Source organism: Chiloscyllium plagiosum, chromosome 25, assembly GCF_004010195.1.
Source record: "Chiloscyllium plagiosum isolate BGI_BamShark_2017 chromosome 25, ASM401019v2, whole genome shotgun sequence".
NCBI classification, from domain to species: Eukaryota; Metazoa; Chordata; class Chondrichthyes; order Orectolobiformes; family Hemiscylliidae; genus Chiloscyllium; species Chiloscyllium plagiosum.
In genome coordinates, this window is record NC_057734.1 from 14,881,728 (window position 1) to 14,906,531 (window position 24,804).

The 24,804-nt window shown below is 40.1% G+C and overlaps 1 protein-coding gene across 4 annotated transcripts in view; it reads left to right on the forward strand.

Annotated features, from left to right (window-relative positions):
- Positions 1 to 24,804, forward strand: part of LOC122562594 (smoothelin-like) — a 356,856-nt gene that overhangs the window by 100,901 nt on the left and 231,151 nt on the right. For all 4 annotated transcript variants that reach the window (XM_043715562.1, XM_043715563.1, XM_043715564.1 and 1 more), the window contains exons 3-5: positions 6,115 to 6,199; positions 13,177 to 13,255; positions 14,793 to 14,953. In XM_043715562.1, the coding sequence (XP_043571497.1) occupies positions 6,115 to 6,199; positions 13,177 to 13,255; positions 14,793 to 14,953 (325 nt within the window). The remainder of the gene's footprint in view (positions 1 to 6,114; positions 6,200 to 13,176; positions 13,256 to 14,792; positions 14,954 to 24,804) is intronic.

Here is a 24,804-nt window from a genome sequence, read left to right on the forward strand (position 1 = left end):
CCTCGGATGCTGCCTGAACTGCTGTGCTCTTCCAGAACCACTAATCCAGAATCTGTACCCCACCACATCACTTTGCCCCACAATCGTGGTATCTGGCTGTGCACAAAGAGGAGTGGCTACAGTCTGCCCTGGGGCCCTGAAACACATGGTAAAGACTAAAATGACCAGAGCATTGAGAGCCCCACCACATTGTTTGCATATTCTATTGTTTTTACTCTGTTCCTGCCTTCCCTTGTTTTTTCTTAATAAAGCTGTGAAATGAACTCAGGCATCTCGATCCAAGATTCGGGATATTTTCACCACATCACAAGGCATCGACTCTAACTTCCCTTGTCCCTTCGCCTGCTGAGTCGCGCCTGAATCAACTCCTCAATTGGGAGGAAGGGGCGGAACCAGAGGACTGAGCAGCGGCCGGTCCGCCAACCAGAGTGAGTGAGGAGCGGGGCCAACGCATTCTCGGGGAGTGAACGCTTCAGGATTGGTCAGAAAGCCAACTATTTTGCAGGATTGATCATTCTCACTACATAGTGGAGCATTAAACCTCTCCCATGAATCAATGTGAGATTTTTAAGAAATAGTTGAGATGTAAATCTGATAACGTAAATTAGGGAGATTTAAACAATCCTTCGATAAACACATGGGTGATTTTGCAATAGTGTAGGGGACGAGTTGAGAATAATTCACAGGTCGGCGTGAATAATTCACAGAGGTAGGGAGGAGGGACTTGGAGGAGGGGCGTTGGAAATGTGATAGGTGGAAAGAGGTCAAGGTGAGGGTGATAGGTCGGAGTAGGATGGAGGCGGAGAGGTCAAGAAGAAGACATTTCCCAACTCCCCTCCTCCAAGTCCCTCTCCCTACCTTTTATCTTCTCCTGCTGAACACTCTCTGCTCATTCCTGAGGAAGGGCCTGTGCCCGAAACGTCGAATCTCCTGTTCCCTGGATGCTGCCTGACCTGCTGTGCTGTTCCAGCAATAAAGTTTCAACTTTGATCTCCAGCATCTGCAGACCTCACTTTCTCCTTCATTTTGATTTAGCCCGCTCCCTTTCTCTCTTACATTTGGAGAGCTGCATTAACCTTAAAGGCCTTTGCATATAAATTAATCAATTGAAAAACATGGAATATTTAGTGGTGGTGAATAATCAATGAAAAATACAATGGGTGACTTGATGGTGGGGCAGAAAAACCATTAAGATTGCTTTGTAATCTTAGAAAACATTTTTCACTGTTTACTATGCCACCAATTTTGGTGTGTTCCGCAAACTTACTAACCATGCCTTCTATATTCTCATTCACATCATTTCTATAAATAACAAAGAAAAGAAAAAGGACCCAGAACCCAATCTCTGTGGAATACAGCTGGTTACAGGCCTCCTGTCTGAAAGACAACACCACCATTACTCTGTCTCCTGTTATTAAGCCAATTATGTATCCAATTGGCAAGCTTACCCCGAATCCCATGTGACCTAACTTTACTAATTAATCTACCATGTGGAAGCTTGTCAAAGGCTTTACTAAAATCCAAATAAACAACATCTGTTGCTCTGCCATCATCAATCATTCTAGTAACTTCCTCCAGAGGGACCTGGGGTTCAAGTACATAATTTTTTGAAGTTTATGTCACATATAGACAGGATGGTTAAAAAGGTGTTTGGCATACTTGCCTTCAGTGCTCACTTCTTTGAGTATAGGAGTTGGCATATTGAGATTGTACAGAACTTTGGTGAGGCTTCTTGCGGAATACTGTGTCCAGTTTTGACTACCCAGTTACAGGAAGGATATCATCAAGCTGGAGAGGGTTCAGAAGAGATTTACTGGGATGTTGATAGGTATGGCAGGACTGATTTATAAAGAAAGGCTGGGGCTTTCTTTTGCTGGAGCTTAGGACGTTGCAAGGTGACCTGATAGAAATTTATAAAATAGTGAGAAAAATAGATGGAGTTACTGGTAGTTGTCTTTCCCCTAGCCTAGGAAATGTCAAGACTAGTGGGCACATTTTTAAGGTGAGAGGAGAGAGATTTAAAAAGATGTGTGAGGCAAATTTACTATACAGCGGTATAGGGAATGCTGGATGACTAAAGAAATTGAGGGTTTGGTTAAATAAAAGACAGGATAGATCGAGGGTGGTTTGCATGAGCTTACAGAGGAAATGGTGGATGCAGGTACAATTACAAGTTTAAAAGACACTTGGATAGATATACGAATAGGAAAGTTTGGAGGGAAATGGGCCAGGAACAGGCAGGTGGGACTAGCTTAGTTTGGGTTTATGTTCAGCATTAAGAGTATACTACTGGAAAAGCACAGCAGGTCAGGCAGCATCTGAGAAGCATGAGAATCGATGTTTCAGGCATAAATCCTTCAGGAATGAGGCTTGAGTCGGGGCTGAGAGATAAATGGGAGAGGGTGGGGTTTGGGGAAAGATAGCTGAGAAAGCGAAAGGTGGGTGAAGGTGATAGGTCAGAGGGGGAAGTGATGGACAGGTCCGGAGGGCGGTGCCATGTTGGGATAGTGTGGGGGGAGGGGAAAAGAGGAAGCTGTTGAAATCTACATTTATCCCCTGTGTTTGCAGGGTCCCAAGAAGGAATATGAGGCATTCCTCCTCCATGCATTGGGTGATAACGGTTTGGCAGTGGAGGAGGCCCAGGACCTGCATGTCCTTGATGGACTGGGAGGGGGAGTTGATGTGTTCTGCCAATTTTGGTGTTGTCTGCAAATTTACTAACCGTACCTCCTATATTCCCATCTAAATCATTGATATAAATGACAAAAAGCAGAGGACCCATCACTAATCCTTGTGGCACAACACTGATCACAGGCTTCCAGTCAAAACAGCAACCCGCCCCAACACCCTCTATATCCTATCTTCGAACCAATTCTGTATCCAAATGGATAGTTCTCCCTGTATACCATGTGATTTAACCTTGCTAACCAGTCTACCTTGTATTAAGCAAGAACCTTCAAAAGCTGACTGGGGGCAGATGTTCACAGGTAAAGGGATGACTGGAAAATGGGAAGCCTTCAGAAATGAGATAATGAGAATCCAAAGACAGTATATTCCTGTTAAGGTGAAAGGAAAAGCTGATAGGTATAGGGAATGCTGGATGACTAAAGAAATTGAGGGTTTGGTTAAATAAAAGAAGGAAGCAGAGACAGGATAGATCGAGTGAATCCTTAGAGTATAAAGGCAGTCGGAGTATACTTGAGAGGGAAATCAGGAAGGCAAAAAGGGGACATGAGATAGCTTTGGCAAATAGAATTAAAGAGAATCCAAAGAGTTTTTACAAATATATTAAGGACAAAAAGGTAACTAGGGAGAGAATGGGGCCCCTCAAAGATCAGCAAGGTGGACTTTGTGTGAAGTCACAAGAGATGGGGGAGATACTAAACAAGTATTTTGCATCAGTATTTACTGTGGAAAAGGAGATGGAAGATATAGAATGTAGGGAAATAGATGGTGACATCTTGCAAAATGTCCATATTACAGAGGAGGAAGTGCTGGATGTCTTGAAATGGGTAAAGATGGATAAATCCCCAGGACCTGATCAGGTGTACCCTCGAACTCTGTGGGAAGCTAGGGAAGTGACTGCTGGGCCTCTTGCTGAGATATTTGTATTATCAATAGTCATAGATGAGGTGCTGGAAGACTGGAGGTTGGCTAACGTGGTGCCGCTGTTTAAGAAAGGTGGTAAGGACTATAGGGAACTATAGACTAGTGAGCCTGATGTCGATGGTGGGCAAGTTGTTGGATGGAATCCTGAGGGACAGGATGTACATGTATTTGGAAAGGCAAGGACTGATTAGGGATGGGAAACCATGTCTCGGAAACTTGATTGAGGTTTTTGAAGAAGGAACAAAGAGGATTGATGAGGGCAGAGCGGTAGATGTGATCTATATAGAGTTCAGTAAGGCATTTGACAAGGTTCCCCATGGGGAAACTGGTTAGCAAGGTTAGATGTCATGGAATACAGGGAGAACTAGCCATTTGGATACAGAACTGGCTCAAAGGTAGAAGACAGAAGGTGGTGGTGGAGGGTTATTTTTCAGACTGGAGGCCTGTGGCCAGTGGAGTGCCACAAGGATCGGTGCTGGGTTCACTACTTTTCATCACTTTTATATAAATGATTTGGATGTGAGCGCAAGAGGTATAGTTAGTATGTGTGCAGACGACCCCAAAATTGGAAGTGTAGTGAACAACAAAGAAGGTTACCTCTGATTACAGTGGGATCCTGATCCGATGGGCCAGTGGACTGAAGTGGCAGATGGAGTTTAATTTCGATAAATGCAAGGTGCTGCATTTTGGGAAAGCAAATCTTAGCAGGACTTATACACTTAATGGTAATGTCCTAGGGAATGCTGCTGAACAAAGAGACCTTGGAGTGCATGTTATAGCTCCTTGAAAGTGGAGTCACAGATGGATAGGATAGTGAAGAAGGCTTTTAGTATGCTACCTTTTTTTGGTCAGTGTTGAGTACAGGAATTGAGAGGTCATGTTGCGGCTGTACAGGACATTGGTTAGGCTGTTTTTGGAATATTATGTGCAATTCTGGTCTCCTTCCTATCAGAAAGATGTTGTGAAACTTGAAAGGGTTCAGAAAAGATTTACAAGAATGTTGCCAGGGTTGGAGGATTTGAGCAATAGGGAGAGGTTGAATAGGCTATGGCTGTTCTCCCTGGAGCATTGGAGGCTGAGGGGTGACCTTAGAGGTTTATAAAATCGAGGGGCATGGATAGGATAAATAGACAAAATCTTTTCCCTGGGGCCGGGAATCCCAGAACTAGAGGGCATAGGTTTAGGGTGAGAGGGGAAAGATATAAAAGAGACCTAAGGGGCAACCTTTTCATGCGAAGGATGGTACGTGTATGGATTGAGCTGCAAGAGAAAGTGATGGAGGCTAGTACAATTGCACCATGTAAAAGGTATCTGGATGGGTATATGAATAGGAAGGGTTTGGAGGGATATGGGCCAGGTGCTGGCAGGTGGGACTAGATTGGGTAGAGATATCTGGTTGGCATGGACGAATTGGACTGAAGGGTCTGTTTCTGTACTGTACATCTCTATGACTCTATGTGGAACCTTGACAATTGAAGAAGGCAGATCAGTAGATGTTTGTTGTTCACTACACCATGTAGACCACATCTACTGATCTGCCTTCTTCAATTGTCTTTGTCACTTCCTCAATAAACTCAATCAAGTTAGTGAGTAAACTGTCTGCAAGATTTCAGAGCCAAAAACATGATTAGTGACTTGACACAGGCTAGAACCCCAACTGAACAGACTCCAGAAAACAGTAATATAGAAATATAAATGATTTTTCCTTTAATTTTCCTATTTAAACTTTCTATTCAGGAAAAGAGAAAAAAGATTTCTTTGCAGATTTTAGCTTTCTGCAAACATACCACTTTGGTCAATGGGTTATCTGGAAGATACAAGGATAAATCTTAAAATTTTCTCGAATTGTTTTCTCTGGGGTTCTGACCCATGTATCAAGTCATTAATCATGTTTTTGGTTCTGAAATCTTGCAGACACAGTTTACTCAGAAATTACAATCTCAAAATACTTTTCAATCACCTTTTTAAAAGAGTAAATAAGTTTTACTCTGAACTCTGCAAGTGTTTTCCTTTCAGAAATGGGCGAGATCAGCTGAGCTGCTTATCCTCAGCAGGTTTTCCTCCAACTGAGCCAGTTATTAAAAAAAAAAACTCTCCAAGCCAGTCACTGTTCGAAATAACCCTGGAAGGGGCTACTGCAAAGTAAATCATTATAATTAGTCATGTAATTTACAGGGGGCCTTTATAAAAATAATCTCCAATGTCCATAGTGAACTTTCACTAGCCTCTTTAAAAGAATCCACTCTGGGTATTTCTGTAAAACCTGAAATAAATTTATTTCCATAATCCTTCAAAACTTCAGTTCTTTAAGCAATATAAATATGAAGCATCTTCATAATACTGTAAAATTTTAAGAGTCTACATATTGCATCCACTTCCTATAAGTATCATGTATTAGCATTAAGAAGTGCAGTGGAGATCTGCTAAATTGTATTAATGTTGAACGAAGTGCGTTATAATGCTTTCATTTCTCCCTTTCTGAATTTGTTTTGTCAAATCTTACAGACAAGAAGACAATCAGAAGCAGTCTTTGGATATTCTTTCAGGGAAACTGGAGTCAATTCATGACATTGATGAGTTAACTGCCATGGTGAGCAATATTATTTCTTCAGTCCTTTGATAATGTATACAGCTTTTCAGTTTTCTTGGCATTCCAATTTGTAGGGTGAGCATTTGGAAGACTTAGAACCTCAATTTTTGGGGACCATACATTGGCTTACATTAGTATAAATACAACTTAAATTCTTCCTTCAACTATTGATGCAAGTTAATTGGTTATCTTCAGCCTTTTAAGAAACCAGTTTGCCTACATTGGTCAGCTCAACATTTTATTAGTTTAAATATTCATGGACTTATGTGCTAACAAATTGGACTTCATCAGTTTGCAACACAATTGGACTGGAGAACATTTCTGATTTGTTCTGCAAGGAAACCACGCTCATGCCAACAGCCAGTCTGGAATGTATAATTCAATCCAGTTATTGTTAGGCAGGTTACAAAGTTCGGATAAGATTAATATTATTATCCAAGAAAGCAGAGTGCTCATGCTCTTGAGTTCAGTTAGGTACTACTGGTGTACAAGTTTGCAGTATGATAGTTGGAATATTAATAGGTCTATTATCTTTCTGCTCACCTGTTTCCTTATCATATAGAGTGAATCAAATATGTTGATGACTAGCAAATGAAATGTTGAGTAATTGTTGATAAGCTTGATTGGGAAGAATTCAGTCGCTCTGAATGAAGTTGATTGCAACTACTTCAAATTTGCCTTTTGCATATGCAATCTGGATTTTCACATTGATGTTTAGAGGGGATGCTCATTATCATTCTCTCCTACTTTGTCTATTATTTATTTAATACCTCCCCAGATGTATTAAGCAGATCTGCAGCTTAATACATATCCTACTTTGCCTGATATCCTTTAATAACTTTGGAAAAGAAAAATCTTAATTAAAATTGGCATGGTTTCCAAAAAGCTAGGATGGGGACAAACAGCTAGATTTTCTACTAGCCCAATGATGAAGATTATAAAACCATTTTTGTGGGAGTCGGCGGGCAGGGTGGAAATGTCACAAATTCCACTGTGATTCTTCAAAACAATTGAAGGTAGTTTAAGAAAATTATACCAAGAAAACAAGGTGTTCAATTCAATCTGCGCACATCTGTGTCTATCTTTCAAGAAAGTCATCCTAATCACATGCTCACATAGTCTTTTATCCTCTTTATCTTCAGTGACCTGTCCAACTTGGTCTTCGATAGTGACAGGGTCACTACTTTCAACAGTGTCAAAAGGGCTTGTTTTCCTTGGCGCACATGAGTCTGGGGGGGGGGAGATCTAATTGAGGTATGCAAAATTGTGAAAGGCATAGACAGAGTAAATTGTGGGAATTGGGCTTTTCCTTGGGCTGGTGAGTTATTATGGAATTCTTCCCAATGGCAGCCATTGTCTAAGACCAGAGGCCAAACTTTAATGGTGGGGGGGAGAAGGAGAAGAGATTTAGGGGAGAATCTGAGGAGGTTTAAAGCCAATCTCAGTTTTTTTTTCATCTAGAGGGTGGTAGATATATGGAAAATGTTTTCTGAGAGCGTGGTAGAGGCAGATACTCGTGCAACATTTAAGAAGCATTTTGATGAGAACTGAAAATGCCAGGACATAGGCTATGGACCGAGTGCAGGTAAATGAGATTAGTGTATGCTGGTCATAGATACAGTGGGCCGAATGTATGACTCTGTCACCATTCATGGAGACATTGCATACCAATATTAAATCTCACTCGGGATCTTAGGTGCAAACACTTTAGATGTATTTCTTCACCTCCCTGAAAGCTAAGACACCATTTCTAAGTCTGACCCTTTTTTAAAAAGTTGATGCAACGATACCGGGAAGGAGGGCAGGTTATGTCTGAACTTTCCATAATAATTCACTAGCCCAAGGAAAAAACTAAGTTCTGGTACAGACATGGGAGCTGGTCAGTTGAACTCACTTTATCTTCCAATGGGCGTACGCCAAACCTGTCGACTCTGTAACCCAAGTAAGTTACTTAGGGTATCTAAGGCATATGCCTGCGTGGGAGAAGTGTCTAAGGACTGTATCCAAGTTCTCTAAGTGTTTCTTATTGGTCCTCCCTGTTGTTAGCATGTCATCTAGATGTATGGTAACCTGGGGTAGACATTGTAAAATATTTTCCATTGTCTGCTGAAAAATTGCACAGGCTGAGGTACCCCAAATGGTAGTCTTGTATAATGGTATAACGCTCTCAGAAAACCCTTGTGGTTATTTGTAGTAGCGTACTTCTGGGAATCCGCATCTAACTGCAATTACAATTATAGTGGCTCATGTCCAGCTTTGTGAAGGACAGATCCCCCACTGTCAGCTTTGTGTATAAATTCTCTATGCGATGAATTGGATATTTATTCAGCCACAAAAGGCAGTTTACCATTTGTTTGAAATCCCCACAAAGATGAACTGACACGTCAGGTTTCACAGTCAGTAAGACTGGTGCTGCCCATTCTGAAAACTAGACTGGTTTGATGAATCCTTTCCTTTCCAGTCTACTGACTTCTGCAAATACTTTTGCCTGTAAGGTAAATGTTACTGGGCGGGCAATGCAGAATAGTGGAATTGCTTCCTGGTCAACATGCAAGGTGGCTTTGGCTCCTTTGATAGACCTTCCTGAAAGGTTTCTGGAAAAAAATTAGGACTTCATTCAGGTAGCCATTTTGTAATCGAGGAATGATGAGCCAACTTAGGTGAATCTTTCTCAACCGATTTTCTTTCATCAAGTTTGGGCCAAGCCTTTTACTAGAGTCAGCGGTAACTGAACCAGTACGTCCGGCAGCATCTGTGGAGACATCACTGGATCCAAAACATTAACTCTGCTTTTTATGTACAGATGCTGCCAGGCCTGTGGAGTTTGTCAATGAATGACTTTAAAACTTTATAATATGTTCTAATGTCAGTGTGTAGTGGGTATGGAAGGGCATTGCTTGGAGGTCTGAAAGAGTCAGTCACAAGCAGTACCAGGTCTCAAAGTAAGTTGGGACTTTTTTCTAGTTATAATCAAACAGCAAGGACCACCAGCCCACACCACTCATATCACCTCATCCCCTACCACATATTCACCTTGCCTCATGATTAGATTAGATTACCTACAGTGTGGAAACAGGCTCTTTGGCCCAACAAGTCCACACTGACCCTCTGAGGATGAACCCACCCAAACCCATTTCCCTCTGACTAATGCACCTAACACAAACAGAAATTTAGAATGGCCTAATCACCTGACCTGCACATCTTTGGACTGTGGGAGGAAACCGGAGCACCTGGAGGAAACCCACGCAGACGTGGGGAGAATGTGCAAACTCCACACAGACAGTTGCCCGAGGCTGGAATTTCTTCCTGGATACAACTGGTCACATCCTGCCAATTTGAGTACCTACCCATTATCACTACATTATATCATCTGCCACTCAACCAATTTCACAGCATATCAGTCATTTACCTAAACTTCTGTAGGCTTCTACCTCAGTTAAAAGTCTCTTTTGTGGGACATTATGCCTTCTGGTAGTCTTGTATAAATGAGATCCATAAACCTGCCCCTGTCCAATACCCTAACCATCTCTTCAAAAAATTCAATGAGGTTTGTCAGGGATGACCAATCTATCATGAATAAATGCCAGCGCTCCCTGATTAACTGAAAATTTTGCCATGATTGTATTGAGGTCATCCAGGTGGACCTCCATAGAAATTCCTGACTGGGGCTGTTAATCAGGATGCCCTACTGACAAAAATAAACAGGAGTTTCAGTCATCCTGTTCACTGAGAGAGTTGTATCATTCTCAAGAACTCTCCACAAACTCTCCTGATGGAGGGCTTATGCCCAAAATGGCGACTCCCCTGCTGCTTGGATGCTGCCTGACCTGTGTTGTTCCAGCGTCACCCTTTTCGACTCTGACTTCTCCAGCATATATATTCTTCTCTTTCTCCTAAACGAGGGTTGTCTTGGTGGTGGGATACTGGCCTCTGTGGAGTTATTTCATTGGTGACAAGAGAAAAATAAACTCTTGAAGAAATATGCTTGCAACAGTCATCTTTGAGTTGGGGGTAACCATTTCTGTCATTATGCTGTTATTAAGAAACATGACTTATTCAATCCTCCCAATGAAGATGGGCACATAACTGGCTCATACTACTCAGCATTGAAACTTTTCAAAATGCTTATCACTCTCTCAAAAATGTTACCTTATATTCCTCCATTGGTTCACCATTACCTTTTCTGTCCAATGTCCTTGTATGCATTGATCCTAGACTTGGATTTTTGACAATCTCTGTTGCAACTACATGCAGTATTTCTTCCAATCAATTTTCTATGCCAAACTCACCCAAGAAACTGCCTAAGCCAAGTTTACAAGTGAAATGCTCTGTGATTATTGCCTATTGAACTATGGAGGCTTTGATGCAGTAGATCTTCTCAGCTCTCTCTCTGATGCCACTTTCCTGTTGTGCCCAGTTTGGTGGAATTGTAGGTTAAAGTCATCACTGTATGATTGTACTGATATATAATCTTCAATAACAACCCTTTTCATTTTGCACTGTCATCTTGAAAGCCTTCCAAAGATTCATCCTTTGGCTTCCCGTTCTTCTGCAACGATATGCTGCTGCATGGATCATTTTTAATGTGTATGCTAATTTGACATTATAAATTTGCTGTAAGATTAATTGATATTTTTAGTATCAATTACATTGTGTTGTATATACAATATGTATTTAATTGTCTCAGGCTGAAACAAACTGCTGCAATCTCATTGTCCTTTTCTTTTTAACTCAGAACTGTGTATCTCATTCTAAATGCTGCCCATTACAAAGAATTTCCCTCTCTGCTTCAGCAACATCACCAGTTTTGGTCTCTTGCTCAACCTTTCATATTTTACCATTTTTAATGCTGTCTTGGCAAACCCACCATTCTTTACCCTCCGGGATGTCAATTCATATAAAACTGTGTTGCATAAAGCCTATTCAATATCAATGTGCATCACCCCTGATTTATGTTAGCTACCAATCCTCCAACATCTCAAATTTTCATACTCCTGTTTAGTATCTCATCTCTCTAACTTTCTCCTATGTTATAAACCCCTTCAAGCCCTCTGCTTCTACTCTCCTTCTCCTCCCCTTGCTCCACCATGGACTCCACTGTCTTCAGGCACTAAGATGAACAAACTGAGAATCGTCAACCTCCTTTGTGACTTTTCTTTAAAATTGATATCTCTGGACTGATTTTTAGCTATCCCTTATCTCATCTTTCAATTAACTGGCTACTTATTTAATTTCCTTACTTTTGTCTGAATTCTATAAAACATTTTATTTCAAAATTAGTGATTCTGTATAAATGCAAAATACTGTTGTTAATGACAGGTGTCGATGATTTATTGTACCCTGTACTCTCCCAACCCATGATAAACGCAACCTCAGCTGAAACAAAAATAAACTATAATAAAATATTTACATTAATAAAGTTTTTCTTATTGATCAACATATAATTTTTAAAAATTTGTATTTTTAAAGGACTTTTTACAAAGATTATATTTCGTCTTCACCAGTCCATTATTTCATCCAAGCTGCTTCAGCTCACAGACTTTTGCTAGGTAGCAGCGAAAGTGCAGGTTGTTATCCAGAGGGAACTGATAGTGAAGCAGAGATTGTTCTGTTTGGGCTCAACAGGCTGCAGCTCAGCTTCAGAGGCATGGCCATCAAATTTGTGGTTGGGCTGAGCTTTGATACGCAGTGAATCAGCCACAGGCAGGAGCCCAGTGCCGAGAAAGAGAGAGAAAAGAGTCTGGCAAGAGGAAGGGCTGAACACTGCTTGAGACAGTCTTGCAGGATGGGATGCTTGGTATCGTGTTAGCTGTTCCTGTGATCCCAACTGGTGCTGTGATCCACAATTTGGGTACTGTTGCACTGACACATGGGGTTCCCCTGGTGAATTGCAACTTTGTATATACAAGTTGCTATGGCTCTTAAATAGTTCGTACCACATTCTAATGCACCGACTACTGTTTGTTCCCTTTAAGGATTACCATGTCTCTTTGGACAAAGTTTTTTAAATTAACCAGAGATTTTTATTCATTAAGACACAACAGCAATGAACTGTAACAACAGAGTGAACAAAAATGTGCAGGGGACTTGAATCAAATTAAATTATTTCTTAGGTGATGATGTATCTCTGCTTTGGAAGACCTCAAGCATAATGGGCGATATCATGTGCACCTTCGTGTACAACTGGGTGTGGATGTAAATAACTTCCTTGTGTACTTTACTGGATAGTTGACTAAGTGCAAATGTAGACAATTGCCTCCTCCACTCCTGCTCCCTCCCTCCACACTCTTAGCACTACAACCCAATCTAAGTTTGAATCCATTTGTAAATTTAAAAGAATTAGATTCTTGTCTCCAAGAAAATTTATAATTTACGGGCCAAGGAGATTTCTGGAAAGAAATGAATATGGGCCAAGGAGCTTTCTGAAAACAAACGCTGGAGATCACACTGGGTCAGACGGAGAGAAAGAAAAAGCTAATGTTTTGAGTCTAGATGACTCTTCTTCAGAACCATCTAGACTCTTCGTAAGAGTCATCTGGATTGGAAAGGTTAGCTTGCTCTCTCTATGGATGTTGTCTGACCTGCTGTGATCTCTAGCATTTGTTGTTTTTGGTACAGATTCCAGCATTGAACCTCCAAGGAGATTTCTGTTATCAACAGATGCTAGTATTTGATTTTTGACCCTTTGTAAAAAATACCTTTTCATATTTTTCATAATTTTGCAACCACGGTCAGGATAAGTCATATTAAGTTTATTCAGGAAAAACTTTGAATGATAAGAGTGGGATTTCCCCTTAGTCGATGTGGTGCTAAGAAATATGTACTGTTACCTTGCCTGAAATAGTTTTTGGGATAACCTAAATTACAACAGAGACATGCATGGCATTACAAAAAAGCTTGCAATGCAAAAAAAATTTAAATTGTTTAGGTCTCAGCAGTATAAACAATCAACTTTGATTTTCTTTGTGCTTCAATAGCTCCGAAATGCAGGTGAATATGCAGAACGTAAACTGATTAGAGCTGCCATTCGCAAACTTCGTGAGCGAGAGATTGAAGGTGGGTTAATTTGTGTACCTTCAGTTGTGTTCATTCAATGAGTTTTTTTTCTTAACAGTGCTTGAATTCATGAGAAATCTGCATATTTTGCTACCTTTGAGCAGTAAGTGGACCGACTGTGGCTGCATTATCTTAAGGATTATACATCCAAAGATAAGTAAATTGGCCAAGCTAAATTGCCCATAGTGTTCATTGATGTGTAGGTTAGGTGCATTAGATTACATTACAGTGTGGAAACAGGCCCTTCGGCCCAACAAGTTCACATCGACCCGCCGAAGCGTAACCCACCCATACCCCTACATTTACCCCTTACCTAACACTACGGGCAATTTAGCATGGCCAATTCACCTGACCTCCACATTTTTGGACTGTGGGAGGAAACCGGAGCACCCGGAGGAAACCCACGCAGACACTGGGAGAACGTGCAAACTCCACACAGTCAGTCGCCTGAGGCGAGAATTGAACCCAGGTCTCTGGCGCTGTGAGGCAGCAGTGCTAACCACTGTGCCACCATGCTGCCCATCAGGGGTAAATGTAGAATGATAGGGTAGGGGATTGGGTCTGGGTGGGTTACTCTTCAGAGGGCTGGCGTGGACCTGTTGGACCAAAGGACCTGTTTCCACACTGTAGGGATTCTATGAAATCTATTATTTCCCTTCAATGTTATAACATCGCACCAGCAAACCAAAATTTAAAGAATAAGTTTACAAAAAATTTAGACCAAGACCAATTATCCATGAGCTGTTATGTATGGACTTACCATACAAAATCTGTCTACCATTCCATTTTTTAAAAACGCAAAAAACAAATGTCAAGTTTCAGCTAATGATCTGAGGAATCATCAGACAGTAATCAGGCACCAGAACTCTGACTGGTTGTTTATCTCGTCCTTTGAGAAAGTTCTGAGAAATACTTTAGCACCGGTACTACTATCCTAGATAAGATTAACAGTCACAACATCATCCAATATTCAGAATTAAATATTTTACTATCAGTACAATATAACACATTTCAAAATCAACAAAGTACCTTTGAACTGTAGTCACTATGGCAATTTAGGAATAACCCCCAATATGCACCTTTCAGAGACCCAGGCATAGAACTTTACAAGTGACCAAATAATCATACAACCTTAAGTCATGGTTGACAAATGCCAGCCAGTACACTGGGAGAACTCTCCTTTTTCTTGAATATTGCTCTAAGATCTTTTGTGTCTGCCTGAGTTAGGGCCTCAGTTAAATTTTACATTTGGAAATTGTACTTCCAGTGGTGCAACATTTTCTCCAGGGCTGCACTGAAATTTCTGGCTGGATTGATTGTTCAGGTTTCTCAAGTGGAGCTTTAACTCCTAGCCTTTTGACTGAAGGAGGAATGTTACTAATGAACATAGGTTGACATCTACATATTGCTGAGCATTACCCATTAGTATAACTTTTATTTCTGATCAGTGGTTCACTAGCTAATCTAAGCAATGTAAGAATATGTTCCAAAATTGCTTGTACACTACATAGACTGTGTTCATTTTCTGTTAATTCAGCTGCATCCATGCCAAACAAGCCAGTTGGCATGCTAGTTCATAATAGAGCACTGCAAAATGAAAGAACAACTAGCACTTACCCTCTGAACATCACATCACAAACAACATGGTCAACCAAAGATCTACCTACAAATGACAAGGAAAATGTTCTTCAAACACAAGTGAGTATTTCATTAATCTAATCAATAATCTAGTTTCACCTCTTCATATTAAAAAGAATGTTAACTGCCTTGATGAGCATTTTCAAAAACAAAGCACCAAAAGTATAAATTATGAATGGACAGTTTTAGAATTTTGAATGCTTTTTTCCCCCAATCATAAATACAGATTGGGACAAAAAGAAAGGAAAAGTAAGCGCTTGGTTTACCTGCTAAACCAAGTGGTCCTTGATATTTATTTTGAACTGACAACTTGAAGTGATTTAATAACAACATGTCAAAGGTAACTGCCATTGAAATATCCGTTGCTTTTGCATATTTCTGTGTTGTTTGCTGTCCCTTTGCTATGACAGGCCTATTATTCCTAATACTGATTTTTAATTGGTATAAGAGATATATGCTCACAGCTAACATTACTACTTTGATTGTACTAGATTATTTCTGTTTATCATTCAGTTTTGACATCCCATTAACTTGAATATTTGAGATGTATAGAGTTCACCTTGACATAGGTGCAATATATTCATTGTAGGGGACATGTGGTACCCAGAAATCCTTGTTCCCTTATTCATTCTTGCCCTTTCTGGCTATTTTTAATGTAAGTGTGTGTATCATTTTAAATTTCAATTTGAATGGCAAATTCTGGCTGCCAGGAAAGAAATGAAATGTAAATCTCCATTATGAGTTGATTAAATTATAGAGTGCTCAATTAAATATAACTCTGTTGTGAATGTTATTATTTGATATGATTGGAAGCTGCATTGATGCAGTGTTCATTTTAAGTGGCTTTCCACATGTTATTTGGAAGTACTTATGGCAAGGCAATCAGCACGCACCTTAAAAAATATTTTCTAATCAACATGTTATTACTGTAAATTCTCTGTATCCATGAAATCACGAATTGTGAATTCACCTATCCACACCAAAAAATCAATAACAAAAATCAACATCCGCAGGCAATATTTGCATATCTGCAATTTTTAACAAGCTTTGCACTCTCAAATGTCGTCATTTACAGGGGTTCTCAGGAATGGAACCCTTGCAGGTACAGAGCAAAGACTGTACACACCTCTGGAGCAGGTGGGATTTGAACTCTGGCCTTCTAGCTCAAACACCTTTTTAAAGCTGTTGATTTAGGTGGCTTTCCAGTCTGAGAAATGATTGCTCATCTTAAATGAGCAACAGCGTATCATTGGGAGGGTTGACAGTGGGGAGGAGGAGAGTTGTTGGCAAATCATCTGTTGAAATCTGGAAACCTGCTTAAAACTACATTCCAGAGTTTCTAGTTAAGGGGTTTCTTTTATCTGAAGCCTTCCCCAATCACTTCAAATAACACCAGTCATACTCTTCTGCCAATTTCAAATGTAAGTACTAGTATGCATACAACAAGCCGTTGGACTTCACCTTGGAGTTGTGTGCATGGGACACAACAGAATTCAATTTTACATCTGAGCTCATTTTTAGGGTGCAGGGGGTTGATTAGCTCAGTTGACTAGCCAGCTGGTTTGTGATGCAGAGTGATATAAGCAGCGTGAATTCCATTCTCAAACCAGGTGAGGTTACCATGAAGGTCCCTCCTTCTCTGCCACTCCCCTTACCTGAGGTGTGGTAACCCTCTGGTTAAAACACCATCAGTCATCCCTCCCTAATGAGACAGCAGACCTATAATCCAAGTCTGACTTTACCTTTACCTTTTATTGTGGTGGGTTTTCTGCTAAATAGCTGTTGTTCATTGTAGATAGTTATTTCTTCATTAATAAAATGCTTTAAATATGTTCAAATTCAATTGCAAGTGAATGCATGTCCTACTTCCTGTCAAGATTCTCTCAGGAATATTTGGGATGCCAACCACAGTCAGCAACAAAAGGGTATATAGGTCTATATTTGCTCTCTAGAATCTTTCATATTTCTAAATGTTTTGAAAAATTACATGATGATTTGTCACTTTTTTTTGCACTTTACTATATTATTTCCTTTATAATTTCATATCTTAACTCAATTACATATAGACATTACCATTAATAAAGTGTGCTTGGAGGAAGTTTCACAAACGTCTGAACGATCTTAGCAATGCCTTGAATTTTCATCAAATATATTCCATCTGTAAATTTTTGAGTCAGACATGTCATTCTTTCAGCAATCCTAACCATTTTTTCCATTATAAATTGCTATGTTTACATTAATAATGGTTTCATTTATATCATTATATAATCAAATATTCTTGGATAAAATTTCTCAGCTGTCACTGCCATCTTGATAATGTCTTGAATTTTCAGCAAATGTTTTACTTGTAAATTCCTGAGGCAAATGTGTTTGCTCTTTCACCAAACCTGCCCAGTTTTTTTCCCTTGACTTCCCTTCTCTTTAAAATCTCAATTTTTTTCCCTCTTGCTGTCTTCTTTTTCAGCCTTTCCAAGAGTGTCAGAAACAACAGGTGGTTCCATAGTGGTAATATAATTGGATTATTAATCCAGGACCTCAGGTTAATGTTCTGGGGACATGGGTTCAAATCCTACCATAGCACATCATGAAATTTTGAGTTTAATTACAAAATAAACTACAATAAGATGCAATGGTGTCTATGGTTAATTGTTGTAAAATCCCCTTGGATTCATTAGTATCACTTATGGAGGGAAATCTGATTTCCTTACCTGGTCTGGCCTACGTATTGTTCCTAATTACACAGAGATGTGATTGTCAGGATGGCAGTTAATAGTCAATTAGGGATTCGCTCAGCTAGTGATGCCCATATCTTATGAATGAATACCAAACAAGGGAGAGCAAACCTATCAAATGTTTTCTGATTAGTGTAGGTAATGTAAATATTATCTTCAAAATATTAACAGAAGAAGACAGTAGATCTCTACTGGTTCGAGATTCTAGGATGAGGGGGCATAGTCCAAGAATTAAGGATAGACCGTTCAGAAGAGATGTTAGGAAGCACTTTGACACTTAAAAGATGCTGGGTTTGGAGTTCTCTTCCTCAACTGACAGTTGATGCTGGATCAGTTATTAACTTTAAATCCGAGATTGTTAAAGTTTTGTTAAGCAAAGGTATTAAGGGATATGGGACAAAACCAGTTATGTGGAGATAGGCCACAGATCAATCATGATCTCATTGAATAATGGAACAGGCTTGAAGGACTGAATGATAGTTTTCTATTCCTGTGTTTCTAATTGTAAATTGCGTTGCCTGACTACAAATCTCCCATATTTTCATCTCCCCTTCAATTAGTAGATACAGTTTATAACGTTTCAGAGGAGCCTTGTGCCATAGTGAGCTTCAGTTCAAGTCAGCAACCAAAAAACGTCATTCAGTATTCCTACTGAAATGCATTGGCCTTCTCGCCTTCTCATTAAGCTGTCAGTCAAACACAGCTGTTCAAAATATCAGCATTTAGAATCTTTTACTCAATGCTTCAATCTTGCTGAACAGTTTGCACCCTTTTTTGTTTGGCGTATAACTCGTTTTCATGAAAACGAACCTTCCAGCTCAGTGAGCAAACCTACATCCAGAACCTCAACCTAAGCTCCAAATCTTCTCAAAAATCACTAATTGACCTTCTTATATTTGTCCTGATGAATGCCAAATAGAAAGTTTTAGTACTATCTTTTTTTTTGGCAATAAAATATTTGTGAATTAAAGTACTTGAGTAAACGTTCCAACTAGCTGAAGGGAAGACAGACCGAATGACTTACGTACAGTGCTTTTTGTGTTTTTCAGCTCATAGAGAGCTGTTGTGAAGTTAGAGTAATTGTGGATGAGCAGACAGGAAATTAGAATTCGGTGTGTGTAAAATTGTAAAATGCTGGGACGTGGTGGTGGCGGGGAGGAGAATTGCATGGTCCCTTTTAAAAGATAGTGATTTTTCTGTGCTTAGAAGTGCAAAATGCAAGTACAGAGAGCCCGAATAAACATTTTTGTATTGAAAGGCCGTATAGTTAGCAGGTCAAGTTTTTACCAAGACAAGAAGTTTTGAATTTCGCCGATGAATTTGAACCAGGCACTTAGATGCCAAGTACCCATTAAATTTAAATCTGATGGTTTTGTCAACATAGAACAAATCTTATGTAAGAAATATTATTATGTCATCATGGTATAAAAGAAGGGACAATTAGACAGATCTCAGAACTAAGTGCCATTTGCCAGAGCTAACAGCCCTCCGATCTCGAGAGAAATATTGGCTTTCACAGTAATCCTATATATTAGAGAAAGCACCATCTAAATAACCAACGATGAAGAATTGGAGGAAAAGGCATTCCTGTCAGAAGAATTGAAGGAAGCTTTCCTAATGGAAGACTCAACAGAAGAAGGCACAAAATATTCTGGAACCTGGTTGTGATTTCAAGAGACTAAATTTTTTTTTTTTTTACATGAGTAGGACTTGTATTTATTGGAAAAGCATACCATTCAAATCTTGTTTATTTGGGAATAGTTAGTAGTTAGAGATTTATTTGGTTTATTAATAGTTTAGTTAATTTGTTCACTGTTAGCGTTAGATAAATAAATTGTTACTTGTTGATTTTAAAGTGAGTGTCAGTGTTTTATTTAACCTCTAGAATTTGCTGAAGGGCAGGTTACACCTCTATTCACATTCTTGCAAATTATACAGCAAGATGCTCCACTTTGGGTGTTTTGGTTTTAGCTTCTCAGAGGTGTGGGGTCAACCTTCACTTTATAACACAGCAAAGGACAGCAAATTCTTTTAATAATCAGCACTTGTGACCAGATGTGTGCTGGTTGACCAAATATTCTGGATAATTAGGAGGTATGTATAATCACAATAAACCCTGACCAAGTAAAACTTTGAAACATAACATCCCTCAAAAATTCTATGTAAAGATATTAACACATTTCCTAAAATCAATGTAAGAACAAACAGTAAGTAATAGAAATATAATGCAGAGGGTATAAACATCACTGTTATACTTCATCTACAACACAAATATTTGGATACATCGCAGTAGATCGCTGTATTTAAGATATATATAATTTTTGCCAGTTTATCAAGAGTGCTGGTTGATAAATGTTGGTTAAAACAAAATTTGCATTACAACAGAATATGCAGCAAAAAATGTGGAGGCTAATCTATGGCCAGTAGTCTCCCATGAGCATCAACTCGATGAAAGACCAGATCGTCTATTTCAAGGAACTAATTAAAGATGAAATATTGGCTAAAATACTGATCTCTCTCTCTCTCATTCTTAAAGTGCAGTGTGATCTTTTATGTCTGGTGGAGAGGATAGATGGGACTTAGTTTCATGTTTTATCTAAAGAATAGCATGTCTTATTGTGTAGCACTCAAGTCTCTAGATTTGGACTTGAAATCAGATACTTCACTTTGAAGTAATATTCAAGTGCCAATTGCTCCACACATGATGCCATAATTAAGATAATTGATCTTTTCCTTTTACACTTCTGATTATTCCTTTTACACTTCTGATAACATAATGTTATCCCTGATGACAAAGAGGCAGGCTACTCACTCAGCTGCTCTGACATAAGATGCCCATTAGGAACATCTCTGGATATTTTGGAGTCAGTGAAAGTCAGATCCAATGATTATGGGATGAATTTTCCCTAAGTGTTGCTTTTGGAAAGCTTCATGGGAGGAGGTCAGCCATGGCCCACATCGACTTTTCTTGCGCAATTGTCTACTTTTCAGCTCATTAATTACGCCACTGGCCTCTTCAGACCTGGCTCATGAATCATACAAAAGAAATATGGAAGCAAATACTACTGCCCTTACTTTGCAACATTTACACTGCTGACATCATATTCAAACCCCCAACTTCACAGCATTTCTGTCACTTCAGGAACTGGCCCTTAAGCTGTGTTCCTACACTGTTTGAACTTAAGATGGCACAGAAAGGGAAGATGGCAACTCTTTTTTTCTGACAGAACCTGGAGGTCCTGGTGGATGCTTGTCATTGAAAGAAGGGGAGTGATCTTTTCTGCAAACGGGCCAAAGGCGGCAACCTAAGTCAGTGCAGTGTCCCGAGGCAAAAGATATACCTGGCAGTGCTGTAAGAAGATTAATGACCTTCTGTGCTCAACTGCCACTGATTTCTCTGTGCTACCTCACATTCTCAGGGCCACTACTACTTAATCTAACTCATGGATTGTAACTGAGCTTTTGTATGCAGCGTGTCCATACAATGGCTCTCATCAATCTTATCCTCCCAAACTATTGACATCTCTTGTCCTCTGGACTTCCTAGCTACTCTTTGGGAACATTTTATTATCACTGCCTTTGTGTCATTACAGGAAAAATAGTCTTTCATAACTAGGCCAGGAGTACCATAACTTGGCAATGCAGCAGATATTTGACTCCTCACCTGAATGAGGACATAAGGATTCTGGGTAATCCAAGATGGAGGACGGGAAAAATTTCTGGCTGTAAGAGCTGCTCTTTTTTTTTGAGATATTTTAGATGCTGGAGGTGATTTCCTCAAATTCCAGGAGCAGCAGTTACTGTTTGATATGCTGTTGCATTGTTTTGGAATTTTGGAAAAAAAAGTCAAAACAACAGCAGTTTTAAAAGGGAGAAGAACAGACAAAGGAAGCACATGGTGAGGACAGTGCAGGGGAGAGAGAGAGAGAGAACCTGCACAGATACTGCCTTTGCTGTTTTTGAATTCATGTGTCGCTGGACATCGGAGTGCATCTGGGAAAATTAACATCAGTGAATTTCACAACTAATCTTGGATGAATCGGTTTGGGTGAAGTTCACAACACAGAATCAGATAAGTTAATTGTTGTTTTAAGTCTGTCCAAGAGAAAGGCTGTATTAGTGAGTACAGTGGGTTATTTCTTGATTATGTTTTTGGAGATAAGTCTCTTGATTAAACTTAAAATATAAGCCACTGCTATTAATTTAACCTGGTGCAGTATTTTGTAGAGAAATAAGACTGTTATTTTCTGGGTCTATAGATTATGAAGGAGCAAAAATGGCCTTTGCAGTGATATGTACTTCTTGTCAGATGTGGGAGTTTAAAGAGAGTTTAAAGGTTACTGCGGATTATATCTGCCATAAATGCTGTTGGATGCGAATCTTATCAGATTGAATGGATCGGTTGGAGAGACGGATAGAAGCGATGAGGAATTTGCAACAGCAACAGTATGTGATGGATGGCAGTTATAGGAAGGGAGAGGAAGTCTCAGATGCAGTCACATAGATGGGTTAACTCCAGGAAGGGTAAGAGAGGTAGGCACCTAGGGCAGGAGTCTTTTGTGGATATACCCATTTCAAACAGGTATGCTGTTTTGGAAAATGTAGGGGGTGATGGATTCTAGGGGAATGCAGCACGAATAGCCAAGTTTCTGGTATTGAGGCTGGCTCTAATGTAACGAGGGATACGTCGGCTTCGAAGAGATCAATTGTTTAGGGGATTCTGTAGTCTGAGGTACAGACAGACGTTTCTGTTGCCAGCAGAGAAAGAGCAGAATGGTGTGTTGTTTCCCTGGTGCCAGGATCAAGGATGTCTCTGAGAGGGTGCAGAATGTTCTCACGGGGGGAGAGGGGCCAGCAAGAGGTCATTGTCCACATTGGAACCACGATATAGGAAGGGAAAAGGTTGAGACTCTGAAGGGAGATTACAGAGAGCTAGGCAGAAATTTAAAAAGGAAGTCCTCGAGGGTAGTAATATCTGGATTACTCCCAGTGCTACGAGCTAGTGAGGGCAGGAATCGGAAGATAGAGCAGATGAATGCATGGCTGAGGAGCTGGTGTATGGGAGAAGGATTCACATTTTTGGATCATTGGAATCTCCTTTTGGGGTATAAGTGACCTGTACAAGAAGGACGGATTGCACCTAAATTGGAAGGGGACTAATATACTGGCAGGGAAATTTGCTAGAACTGCTTGGGAGAATTTAAACTAGTAAGGTGGCAGGGGTGGGACCCAGGGAGATAGCGAGGAAAGAGATCAATCTGAGATTTGAGAACAGAAATGGGTCAGTCAGGACAGGCAGGGACAAGGTAGGACTAATAAATTAAATTGCATTTATTTCAATGCAAGGGGCCTAACAGGGAAGGTAGATGAACTCAGGGCATGGTTAGGAACATGGGACTGGGATATCATAGCAATTACAGAAACCGGGCTCAGGGCTGGGCGGGATTGGCAGCGTAATGCTCCAGGTTACAAATGCTACAGGAAGGATAGAAAGAGAGGCAAGAGAGGGGGGGTTGGCATTTTTGATAAGGGATAGAATTACAGCTGTGCTGAGGGAGGATATTCCAGGAAATCCATCCAGGGAAGTTATTTGGGTGGAACTGAGAAATAAGAAAGGGATGATCACCTTATTGGGATTGTATTATAGACTCCCCAATAGTCAGAGGGAAATTGAGAAACAAATTTGTAAGGAGATCTCAGTTATCTGTAAGAATAATAGGGTCGTTATAGTAGGGGATTTTAACTTTCCAAACATTGATTGGGACTGCCATAGTGTTAAAGGTTCAGATGAAGAGGAATTTCTTAAGTGCGTACAAGACAATTTTTTCATTCAGTATGTGGATGTACCTACTAGAGAAGGTGCAAAACTTGACCTACTCTTGGGAAATAAGGCAGGGCAGGTGACTGAGGTGTCAGTGGGGGAGCACTTTGGGGCCAGCAACCATAATTCTATTAGATTTAAAATAGTGATGGAAAAGGACAGACCATATCTAAAAGTTGAAGTTCTAAATTAGAGGCCAATTTTTACGGTATTAGGCAAGAACTTTTGAAAGCTGATTGGAGGCAGATAAGAATCCAGAGAAAGTATATTCCTGTCAGGGTGAAAAAGAAGGCTGGTAGGTATAGGGAATGCTGGATGACTAAAGAAATTGGGGGTTTGGTTAAGAAAAGGAAGGAAGCATATGACAGGTACAGACTGGATAGATCGAGTGAATCCTTAGAGTATAAAGAAAGTAGGAGTATACTTAAGAGGGAAATCAGGAGGGCAAAACGGGGACATGAGATAGCTTTGGCAAATAGAATTAAGGAGGATCCAAAGGGTTTTTACAAATATTAAGGACAAAAGGGTAACTAGGGAGAGAATAGGGCCCTTCAAAGATCAGCAAGGCGGCCTTTGTGTGGAGCCACAGAAAATGGGGGAGATACTGATGCAAAATATTCATTCAGTATTTACTATGGAAAAGGATATGGAAGATATAAACTGTAGGGAAATAGATGGTGACATCTTGCAAAATGTCCAGATTACAGAGGAGGAAGTGCTGGATGTCTTGAAATGGTTAAAGGTGGATAAATCCCCAGGACCTGATCAGGTGTACCTGTGAATTCTGTGGGAAGCTAGAGAAGTGATTGCTGGGCCTCTTGCTGAGATATTTGTATCATCGATAGGTGAAGTGCCGGAAGACTGGAGGTTGGCAAACGTTGTGCCACTGTTTAGGAAGGGTGGTAAGGACAAGCCAGGGAACTATAGACCAGTGAGCCTGACCTCGGTGGTGGGCAAGTTGTTGGAGGAAATCCTGAGTGACAGGATGTACATGTATTTGGAAAGGCAAGGACAGATTAGGGATAGTCAACATGGCTTTGTGCTTGGGAAATCATGTCTCACAAACTTGATTGAGTTTTTTGATGAAGTAACAAAGAAAATTGAGGGCAGAGCTGTAAATGTGATCTATATGGACTTCAGTAAGGCATTCGACAAGGTTCCCCATGGGAGACTGATTAGCAAGGTTAGATCTCATGGAATACGGGAGAATTAGCCATTTGGATACAGAACTGGCTCAAAGGTAGAAGACAGAGGGTGGTGGTGGAGGGTTGTTTTTCAGACTGGAGGCCTGTAACCAGTGGAGTGCCACAAGGATTGGTGCTGGGCCCTCTACTTTTTGTCATTTACATAAATGATTT